At 34.2% G+C, this 12,225-nt stretch overlaps 1 protein-coding gene across 5 annotated transcripts in view; it reads right to left on the bottom strand.

The window, feature by feature from the left end:
* Positions 1–275: 275 nt before the first annotated feature.
* Positions 276–12,225, bottom strand: part of LOC143254999 (guanine nucleotide-binding protein G(s) subunit alpha-like) — a 34,561-nt gene continuing 22,611 nt past the window's right edge. For all 5 annotated transcript variants that reach the window (XM_076509959.1, XM_076509963.1, XM_076509964.1 and 2 more), the window contains 6 exons: positions 11,512–11,566; positions 8,808–8,905; positions 8,255–8,434; positions 6,345–6,472; positions 4,744–4,808; positions 276–1,689 (listed from right to left, as the gene is read on the bottom strand). In XM_076509959.1, coding sequence (XP_076366074.1) covers positions 1,492–1,689; positions 4,744–4,808; positions 6,345–6,472; positions 8,255–8,434; positions 8,808–8,905; positions 11,512–11,566 — 724 coding nt within the window. In that variant the 3' untranslated portion in view covers positions 276–1,491. The remainder of the gene's footprint in view (positions 1,690–4,743; positions 4,809–6,344; positions 6,473–8,254; positions 8,435–8,807; positions 8,906–11,511; positions 11,567–12,225) is intronic.

Here is a 12,225-nt window from a genome sequence, read left to right as displayed (position 1 = left end):
AAATGCTGTAAACAGAATAGATTGTCAGAAGTCTTGTCACTAAACTAATTTCGACACGTTCTGGTGTCTTCTTAAGCCTTTCTTTGTCTCCTGGCAACTGTTGTTAATAGTTGTAGGCTTTGAATCAGTACTTAATTGTTGGTTATAAACTTATCGGAATCATTGGTGAGTGGTCTGAATCTGAGCTGAGAAAATTGTGCATCTGTATTTTTGTCAAACAAAGAAATACGTAACATAAAAGGTGTGTTTCATTTCATCATCAAAACATAACATAATTAATGATAGTCATGTGTTTCATTTATTTTTGACTATAAAACAATATAGCAGTTGTGCAAGCTGTAACAAACTATATTAAGCAGTTATAATATAACACAGAAGGAAAATGGACGTAGTTAAGAAATATCAATACTTATATCATACATAATTACTCTACTTTAATTTGTAGAACAGCTGCTGATACATAGAATTGATATTTTAATTTATTAAGTTTCAACCAACAAAATTCAATCAACGAGAGGGCGTTCCAAAACAAAACGCGAAGTACATTATATTACCTAGTAGTAAAGAGTACTGTTTTTGATGGGATGGAGGCGCGAATTGAATTACATTTTTTATACTAACAGATTTGGAACGATTTCATACCACATATAACAGTTTAATGAACCGAATATTTTTAGGTCAAATCTATATTTCTGTTATCAATTAGGTTATAATAACAAGTCTATAATTCACGTAGTGCCCAAAATCACAGGGTGGCATTAGAATGGAACGAACGTGGACAGTTATTACTAAGGCTGCCTTGAAAATGTATATATTACTAGCACGTGAGAGTAAAAGATAAAATACAAGCGGTTGTAAATATTTTTATTGTCTTTCAATATTGGAGTTCATCCCTTAAATTCCATCCCACCCAGATTTCAATGGATACCATATGGAGTAGAAATATTTCTAAAATTATTATTCAACAACTGACAGTTTCCCAAATAGAGTAGTCAATAATTATGTAAACATTTGTGTATTACTTTTACATGATACTAATGGTTTTTCAATTATGTCAAACTGAGTAAAAGGTGAAATAACCTTATTGACCATTCATTTCTTCCTTTATTATGGTAAAAGTTCCCGTGGAACATTAAGGTACTTTACTGTTGTGTACCTAAAGGCTACATAACTGTAGCAAACACTTTTTTAGGTAAACTAGAATTATCATTATTGTAACGAATGGATATATTGTTGTCACAAATCCTATTTTTGGGTTAACTAACATTATAATCGTAATTGTTTAACATCATGGTTACTAAACCGTTAGAAATTTAGATATTATGAAAAAAAAACACCCCAAAAACACTCAGCAGAATTGAATAATATTCTAACACTCTAAATATCTAGAATGATAAGCAAAAATTACGTAACAACTACAAATATTTTGAAATGTAATACAGACACAATTTATGTTTTTCTATTCTTTCTGCTTTAAGTTTCAGTTTAGTTTCAGCTTGGCGCAATTGATTGTATATTCCACATCAGTATCATGTGATGAATATCATCAAATACTCTCTTGACGTTGTTAGTATCAGTGGCAGTGGTAAAGTGCCAGTAGCAATCTCGCTTCTTGGTTTCCCTGTGTAAGTCGTAGTACATTTCTGTTGTACTCATGCGTCGATTTGTTTGTGGTTTTCTGGTAATTTCCTAAATATGAGAGATAAGTTGTAATAGAACGTGAATTTGATAATTTAGATTTAGCATGACAACAACAAATATTATGATTGCTATGCTTTAACTGAAAACACCGAAGAAAAAAAAAAAGGGCCTGGTTTCCAATTAATGTTTTCTAAGATCAGAAACAGAGTCTTCCTTAAACATTGTTCTTAATATTATATGTATTTTTGTAGGGGTTTTATTATTACAGTGAGCACATCACAGACAGCCAATTATGCAACATTGTTCTTAATATTATATGTACTTTTGTAGGGGTTTTATTATTGCAGTGAGCACATCACAGACAGCCCAATGTGCAACATTGTTCTGAACAATTAGTTTTCAAAACTTTAATTACATTTTATCCTAAAACCTCACGAATTAAAAAGACAAACAAATAACATTTAATCCATTGCATTTAATGAGATTTACGAGTGATAATTAGTGGTCGGAGAGTAAACTAGGAATTTTGTCTATATTCAATATTAAGAGATACATTTGTCTGAAGTTTTCGACATTATGCTTTTATAAAAGACAATGTAATTTTAATTATTTCCTGAATATTTCATGTTAAAAGATGAATTAATGTATGCATAAGTATTTACTCACTGTCATGACTTTTGATTGTTTTTAGATCAGTAAATATAATTCATTCAATTAAAATATTAATATGAGTCACTAGATGGAGACATTAATGAAATTACCTATAGAATTATTTCAAATTAAACCTCTTTAAGTTTGGACAAATGACAGTTAATACAATTTTAATACTAATAAATCACCTTCAGCACGTAATTATCCCAAAGAATAATAATGGTTTCTTAAACTAATAGGTTTGTAAAATTTGACTTTTAGTTGATGTACATATAAGAAATTACAAGCCTAGAAAAATGTTATTTTTTGTGATAAAGCGCGAAAAATAGTTGTATTTGACACTATTTTAAAATTAGAAATATAATAACTTTCTTAAACTCAGTATCTCAAGACGGATAGTATGGCTAGTAAAACGTTTATTAAAATAAAGTAGAGAACAGCATTTCGACCTTCTTAGGTCATCTTCAGGTTAACAATAAGAGTTTGCAACTAACTGTTGCCGGGCGCATATCTTAGGAAAGAGAGTATAAACATATACGAAATTGAAGGGAGCGTTCCAGTATATGTTAGGTTATTAATTAGTATTGGTATAAAGGTTTTCCTTTACATTGGTTTAATATTGTTTTTTGTTATTGTGTAAGTAGGGCTTCTTTCATTTTGCGTTTGTTTATGTTTCCTCCTTAGTATTTTTTTTTATAGTTATGTTGTGTTTATTTGATTTGCAGTGCTCAAAAGCTTATGAATGAATTTTCTGTGTGTGTTTTTAATCTAGTTTCCATTTTTCTGCTTGTTTGCCCAATATGAAAGTCATGGTAGTTGTTGCAATGTGTTTTATAAATAATATTGGTGTTGTGTTTGTCAGTGTAGTTTTTAATAGTATGGACTTCAGTTTTGTACCTGATTTTTTAATATATTTAGTGTTTACTGGAATGTTACATTTTGTTATAAGTTTTTTTTCCAAATGTTGGTTATTTTTCTGCTAATATTGGGAATATATGGCATGTAGCAGTGTCAGGTTTTGTAGTTTGTGGTTTCATTGAATTTATTATTGTTTGTTTATTATTAACTGTGTTGCTGGTCTGTGTGTACAATTTTTCAACGGTTTTTGAAACTTACGTTGATGAAGTGTTGTTTTATTTTGTTGATTTCATCGTTAATTTTATGGGGTGAGTATAATTTTGTGGCTGTGTTTATTTGGTTTCTAAATATGTTTGTTTTTTTTTGTTTCATGAGTCCAGGAAATGTATAATCCAGTATGGGTGATTTTTCTGTGGATTTCTGTTTTGAATTATGTATCGGTTCTTGTGATCTTGAGGCTGAGAAATGCTATTTGGTTAGTTTCTTGGTGTTTACAGGTGAACGTAATGTTGGGGTGTCTAGATGTAACGTGGTTCAAGAAAACTAAGTGTGTGTTGTTTAGATGTGAATCCAGCAATTGTATCATCAACATACCGGTACCAATATAGTGGTGGGTGTAAGTCTGAATTGATTGCTTGAGAATCAATCTGTGTCATAAAATTGTTGGCTGGAGCTGGTGACATGGGATTACCCATACTTAGGCCATTTATTTGTAGGTAGTTTTGGTTATTGAACATAAAGTTAGTTTTGGTAGTAATTAATTCTATAAGGGTTGCTAATTGGTTGCTGGGGATGTGTATCAATGGGTTGGGATCTTGTATATAAAGTTCTAAAGCTACCTTGCAGGTTCGGTAGATGGAACTTCTGTGAAGAGGGAGATTACATTAAAACTGACCACTAAGGCTTTATGGTTTAGTTGGTCAAGAATAGATTTAAAGCTAAAAGAGTCTTTAAAAAAGGAGACGGCCGATGTTATATATTTAGAAAACGCCCACGCTAAATAATAAATTTCACGAAACAACACACTACATAACTTCACACTGCTGCATATCATATATTCCATATATCAGCAAAAAATAAGCAACATTCGAAAAAAAAAACTTATAACAAAACACAACACTCCAGTAAACACTAAATATATTCAAAAACCAGGTATAAAACTAAAGTCTATGCTATGTAAAAACTACACTGACAAACACAACACCAACATAATTTATAAAATACAATGCAACAACTGTTACGATTTCTATATTGAAGAAACACGCAGAAAAATGGAAACTAGATTAAAAAAAACCCAAAAGGAAACACCTTCGCACGTTTTTGAACACTGCAAATCAAATAAACACAACATAACCATAGAAAATACCTAGATATTAAGAAGGGAACAAATATAAACAAACGCAAAATTAAAGAAGCCCTACTTATAGAACAACTAAAACTAAAATTAAACCAATATAAAGGAAAACCTTTGTGTCTATACTAATTAATAACCTAGCATATACTGCAGCGCCCCCTACAATCCCATACCTTTTACACTCTCATCCCCATTTAATTACATGAAACATGGATTACAATAAAAACTGTTGTCCTTACCAAAAATTTATCACGAATAAAACAGCGAGCTCTATTGTACTCATTATCTTCGTCTTCGTCTCGATCTAAAACTCACATTAAAGTTTCAGAGTGAAAAGTGAGACATTTGTAAAATAACTGTTTAACACTTTAGTAACATTTCATATAAATATTAAAACAACTGTGTATAATTACTGTCATTCTACAATCGCGCACCTACAATATTAAAAACTTTCTCACAATTACTCAATTTTTAAACCTTATTTAGGGCTATATTTAGTTAAGATATTTCGGCCCGGCATGGCCAAGCGTGTTAAGGCGTGCGACTCGTAATAATAGGGTCGCGGGTTCGTATCTCGGTCGCGTCAAACATGCTCGCCCTTTCAACCGTGGGGACGTTATAATATGACGGTCAATCCCACTATTCGTCGGTGAAAGAGTAGCCCAAGAGTTGGCGGTGGGTGGTGACTAGATGACTAGCTGCCTTCCCTCTAGTCTTACTCTGCTAAATTAGGGATAGCTTTCGAGTAGCTGTGTACGAAATTCAAAAACAAACAAGCACACAGTTAAGATATTTAAAAAAGCAAATTTAGATATACTAAGAACCTTGAATAGTAGACATTACGAAAAGATGGTTACGTGTGTGTGAAATTGAACATTGTTGGTTTGTATTTTTTGAATTTCGTGCCGAGCTACGCGATAAATAACCATAATTTACAGGTAATAAATTTGAGGGAAGGAAGATAGCCATCATCATCCCTCGCTAATGTTTGAGATACTCTTTACTAGCGTGTAGTAGGATTGACCATAACTTATAACGACTTCAGGGATGAAAGGACGAGCACGTTTGGTGGAGTTGGGGATTCGAATACGCGACCCAAATAGTGCAAGTTGAGCGCCCTAGCCATCTGCCTATCGCCAGAAATAGCATTATGTAAGGGGTTTGAAATGGAAGTTACGTTGCATGGTTGCCAGGATGGAGCATGATCAAATATGGCGAGATGGACCATAACAACGTGGTTAGGCTAAAAACGCATTTAAATATAACTTTGCTGGTGTGAGTTTGCTCGTAGTGCCAAGAAAAGCTAAACATTGGTAAAAACTTCCAAACTTTTAAGTTATCGTGCTTGAACTATCAATTAACATGATAAAGCTTGATTGTGTTAATTTAAACGTTGAGAATAAAGTGAATTTGTTTGTTTTTATCTAACTTCGCGCAAAGCTACACGAGGGCTATTTGCGCTAGTCGTCCCTAATTTAACAGTGTAAGACTAGAATGAAGGCAGCTAGTCATCACCACCCACCAACAACTCTTGGGCTACTATTTTACTAATGAATAGTGGAGTTGGCCGTGAATTTATAACGCCCTCACAGCTGAAAGGATGAGCATGTTTGATGGGAACGAGAATTCGAACCCGCGACTCTAAGGTTGCGAGTCGAGATCACTAACCACCTGTCCATGACGGAAACTGACTCTTCCAATGATTTTTTTTAACAGTGTGTTGCATTATTTGAAAACCAAAGGTTTGCTTATTCAAACTGAATGAAGAAATATGTTTAACCGTACGCTATTTTGACATACGGATGTAAAACTATTACCAATCTTCGGAAACTAGCTCTACCTTGTGTACTTAGGCTATAACTGTCAAATTCTGGAAAATACTTCGCCAGTTGCGCTCCGGCTTGGAGTTTCTTTTTCAGAACATCCTGCTTGTTTAGAAAAAGAATAAATCCGGATTCGCGTAGGAACCTGTCTAGAAAGAAACAGATGTATCAGAGTTTATATAAATATGTTCAAGTTAAGACGTAACATGAAATTTACAAACTGTTCACAAACAGAAACAAATATTTAGTGAAATATCACAAGTGTTGTCAACTTACCAGACTCTGTCTGATATTCCAGTCTGTCTTTTAACATTTTCTAGGTCCCACTTAATGTGTTTGCAATGCTAAATTAGTAACCAATAGAACGGTGATCAGTTAGAAACACTTAACTTGTCCGTCGTTGACAGCATGATTATTACTTTAAAATATTTATCCAATACTTGATGGTGTGGTGGCCAGTTTGAAGTATTTCACTAGTAAATGATATATTAGCGGTCAGATTTAAAAATTTAGCAGCTGGTAAAATGGAGGTCAATTTGTAATTTTGAATTAGCTGTTACTGTAGTTGTAAAAGTCATTTGAAATATTTAACACGTGGTCACTGGTAAAATATTTAACATTATTTGATAGAATAATGATTCTTCGAAATATGAAGTCATTACCTGATGGAGTGGAAGTTAGTTTATTTTAAAACCGTATGTGGAAAAGTGATGTTTAATAATGTTATGGTCGCATAGGTTAAGCTTCGCGAACACGAATGTGAAACGCGTTTTGAGTAATATATTATGTATTCCTTGTCAGTTTGTTTTTCATAACTAGATTAATTTACTTTTATGTTTTGGTGTGGATTGTTTTGACTATTTGCACTAGCTGTCCCTAATTTAGCAGTGTAAGACTAGATAAAAGGCAGCTAGTCGTCGCCACCCACCACCAACTCTTGGGTTACTCTTTTAACAACGAATAATGGTATTAACCATATTATTATGACGCCTCCACGGCTGAAATGGCGAATATATTTGGTGTGAAGGGGATTTGAACCCGCGACCCTCGGATTACGAGTCGAGTGCCTTGACCGCCGGGCCTATATGGTCTGTCTGTATAGTTATTTATAAAATCGCACATTGTGTGCCACTTTAAACCGTTTAAATGTTTATAGAAAAAACAATAACTTTAAATACATCATTGTAAAAAAGTTAAATTATAGTGACTTCTAATATAATAGCGTGTTGTCAATATTATTCTAAGTTACGAGTTTAAGTAATTCCTGTAAAAATGAAATAATTGATTTAATAATATTTGCTACAATCTTGAATTTTTGTAAATAATAAGAGGTTGTAGTTGTATATTTTCTTGGATAATGCGTGTGAAATAGAATACATAAGAGTAAACGATACTAATATAAGTACAACTGACAGAGAGAGACACCTATCTGCTTGACCAGACGTCATGGAATAGAATACACAGCAGTAAACGATACTAATATAAGTACAACTGACAGAGAGAGACACCTATCTGCTTGACCAGACGTCATGGAATAGAATACACAGCAGTAAACGATACTAATATAAGTACAACTGACAGAGAGGGACACCTACCTGCTTGACCAGACGTCATGGAATAGAATACACAGCAGTAAACGATACTAATATAAGTACAACTAACAGAGAGAGACACCTACCTGCTTGACCAGACGTCATGGAATAGAATACACAGCAGTAAACAATACTAATATAAGTACAACTGACAGAGAGGGACACCTACCTGCTTGACCAGACGTCATGGAATAGAATACACAGCAGTAAACGATACTAATATAAGTACAACTGACAGAGAGAGACACCTATCTGCTTGACCAGACGTCATGGAATTGAATACACAGCAGTAAACGATACTATTATAGGTACAATTGACAGAGAGAGACACCTACCTGCTTGACCAGACGTCTTGGAAAAGCTCGAGGGATTCTTTCATTCGGTTTCTGTCGCTGTCTTCTCTAAGTTTCATGTCGAAACCGGATGATGATACAAGAAATAAGATGGCTGTAATACCATCAAATACTTGAATCCACTTGCGACGTTCTCCACGTTGTCCTCCAACATCAAACATCCTAAAGTATATGAATATATGAGCTTCACCTAATGAAACTGAGAAAGTGTAATGTTATGACAAATGACCTACTGGGGTATAACTATATATGAGCCTTACTCACAGCAAATGAAACCTAGAAAGTCTGACGTTTTGAGGAGTTACGTAATAAATAACAGGTGTAACCTTACTTACAATAAAGAAACCTAGAAAGTTTGACGTTTTGAGGAGTTACGTACTGAAGGTGTAACCTTACTTACAATAATGAAACCTAGAAAGTTTGATGTTTTGAGGAGTTACTATTAAAGGTGTAACCTTAATTACAATAATGAAACCTAGAAAGTTTGATGTTTTGGGGAGTTACGTATGTGATAAAAATAATATCTTTAATTTACCAAAACAGCTGTGAGCTACCCCCATATTTCTTCGGGACTTTAACTTGAAATTCAACCTTCTGAATTTCTGATGTTCTTATTCTGCAACATAGGATGTCCTGTTGAAAACACAGAAGGTAATTATATCAGATAATTAAAAAAATTATTTACATACGTTTTAAAATATTATTAATAATTCTTTCAAATGTTACAAGATAACGAATAGTGTTGAGAAGCTAACTTTCTAATATTCCACATAACGTTCACATTGAAAGTATAGCATAAAAACAGAACAGTAAAACTGGACATATAAAACAAGGTGTCATACGGTTTATTCCGTTTGATTGTTTGTTTTGTGAATTTTGCTCAAAGCTACGCTAGGGCTGTCTGCAATAGCTGTCCCTAATTTAACAGTGTAAGACTTGAAGGAAGGCTGCTAGTCATCACCACCCACCGCCAAATGTTGGACTACTCTTTTACCAGCGACTAGTGGGACTTATTTTCACAGTATAACGTCCCTAACTGAAAGGGCGAGCATGTTTGGTGTAACGGGAATTCGAAACCGCGACCCTCAGATTATGAATCGAGCGCCCTAACCACCTGACTATCCTGGCCCCTCCTCGTTGGAAGTGGTAAATGTGGAAGTTATGAAGTCCACAACCTGGTGTGTAGAGAGAAGGAAAGGAATCAATACAATATTACATTAATTATGTAGTCCACAACCTGTTGTGTAGAGAGAAGGAAAGGAATCAATACAATATTACATTAATTATGAAGTCCACAACCTGGTGTGTAGAGAGAAGGAAGGGAATCAACACAATATTACATTAATTATGTAGTCCACAACCTGTTGTGTAGAGAGAAGGAAGGGAATCAACACAATATTACATTAATTATGTAGTCCACAACCTGTTGTGTAGAGAGAAGGAAAGGAATCAATACAATATTACATTAATTATGTAGTCCACAACCTGTTGTGTAGAGAGAAGGAAAGGAATCAATACAATATTACATTAATTATGTAGTCCACAACCTGTTGTGTAGAGAGAAGGAAAGGAATCAATACAATATTACATTAATTATGTAGTCCACAACCTGTTGTGTAGAGAGAAGGAAAGGAATCAATACAATATTACATTAATTATGTAGTCCACAACCAGTTGTGTAGAGAGAAGGAAGGGAATCAACACAATATTACATTATGTAGTCCACAACCTGGTGTGTAGAGAGAAGGAAAGGAATCAATACAATATTACACTAATTATGTAGTCCTCAACCTGGTGTGTAGAGAGAAGGAAGGGAATCAACACAATATTACATTAATTATGTAGTCCACAACCTGTTGTGTAGAGAGAAGGAAAGGAATCAATACAATATTACATTAATTATGTAGTCCACAACCTGTTGTGTAGAGAGAAGGAAAGGAATCAATACAATATTACATTAATTATGTAGTCCACAACCTGGTGTGTAGAGAGAAGGAAAGGAATCAATACAATATTACATTAATTATGTAGTCCACAACCTGTTGTGTAGAGAGAAGGAAGGGAATCAACACAATATTACATTATGTAGTCCACAACCTGGTGTGTAGAGAGAAGGAAAGGAATCAATACAATATTACATTAATTATGTAGTCCACAACCTGGTGTGTAGAGAGAAGGAAGGGAATCAACACAATATTACATTAATTATGTAGTCCACAACCTGTTGTGTAGAGAGAAGGAAAGGAATCAATACAATATTACATTAATTATGTAGTCCACAACCTGGTGTGTAGAGAGAAGGAAAGGAATCAATACAATATTACATTAATTATGTAGTCCACAACCTGGTGTGTAGAGAGAAGGAAGGGAATCAACACAATATTACATTAATTATGTAGTCCACAACCTGTTGTGTAGAGAGAAGGAAAGGAATCAATACAATATTACATTAATTATGTAGTCCACAACCTGGTGTGTAGAGAGAAGGAAGGGAATCAACACAATATTACATTAATTATGTTTTTCATAATACTTTATGTTAGGCCCATCATGTTCTATAATACCACACCCTTTATTTAGTTCCTTATAGATATTCACGTATTAGAATATTGTATAATAGTAGTATTCCATTACAGACGCTGAGTTTTGCTCAATTCAGAGCTCATTAGGTTAGCTGGGACAGAACAAACACACTAGTTATTATATCTGTAAATCCTACTCATGTGGATACTGCCACATAGTGCTTACCTGCCACTCACACGTGGATAGTGCTTACCTGCCACTCACACGTGGATAGTGCTTACCTGCCACTCACATGTGGATAGTGCTTACCTCCCACTCACATGTGGATAGTGCTTACCTGCCACTCACAGAGAAGGAAACTTTTCATCACCATTCTATCACACACTATAAGGTATCACCGTCACTCTTATAACACACATACAGCTTAAAGTACGAGAAATATTTTGTGGTATAAGATGGACTGGAATCTAGTTCGCAGTTCCGAAATCCAAAGCTCTTCGAAAAGCTCGGACCTCGTGTCCATTGATATTGTGTAGAAATAAACCTCATAATGCGAGATAACTCACAGCTTAAATTAAAAAAATAATATGTTGGAACAACAAGAATGAACTAGCCTTTATAGAACTTTATTTCACAACGATGGATTATATCACAAATCGGTAATATTATCAAGCAGCTAACATACAGACATAAGAAAATAACTAAATAAAACTAACCTGGTCTGAAGGTTTGTAATCTGGATCACGGATTTCGTCAATCTTGTCTAAAAAGCTAGGAGAAAAATAGAGGAAAAAATTATATAAATATTATCGTTCGCTTAAGAGAGAGAGAGAGAAAAAAAAGCGACATTTTCTTGAGTTTACATGAATGTTGTTCTTCAAAAAATCTGGAATTTGTGGGTTCAAGTCATAAACACTCGAAAAGATTTAAAACATTCAAAATACGGGCCTCTGATTATGGAGACGGGTGTATGTCGAAAAACATGTCAGACATGTTTATAAAACCGTATATTTCTAATTTCTTAATCAATAAATATTAACAATTTTTTATCTTTTTTTTTTGCCCAGTCAGGTGTTGAAGGCACTCGGTTTGTAATCCGAGAGTCGCGGGTTCGAATCCTCGTCACACCAAACATGCTCGCCCTTTCAGCCATGGGAGTGCTACTATGTTACGGTCAATCCCACTATCCATTGGTAAAAGAGTAGCCCAAGAGTTGGCGGTGGGTGGTAATGACTAGCTGCCTTCACTCTAGTCTTACATTACAAAATTAAGCATGGCTAGCGCAGATGGCCCTCGTGTAACTTTGCGCGAATTTCAAAATCAAACAAACAAACATCTTTATTTTTTTTGTAATTATACGTTAAAGAGAATAAACGTGGATGAGTAATAATAAATATAAGGCAAAACATTTAAAATTCAGTGTCATCTTC

The sequence above is a fragment of the Tachypleus tridentatus genome, chromosome 7 (genome assembly GCF_004210375.1).
Source record: "Tachypleus tridentatus isolate NWPU-2018 chromosome 7, ASM421037v1, whole genome shotgun sequence".
NCBI lineage: Eukaryota > Metazoa > Arthropoda > Merostomata > Xiphosura > Limulidae > Tachypleus > Tachypleus tridentatus.
This window is presented reverse-complemented; position numbering and strand designations above follow the sequence as displayed.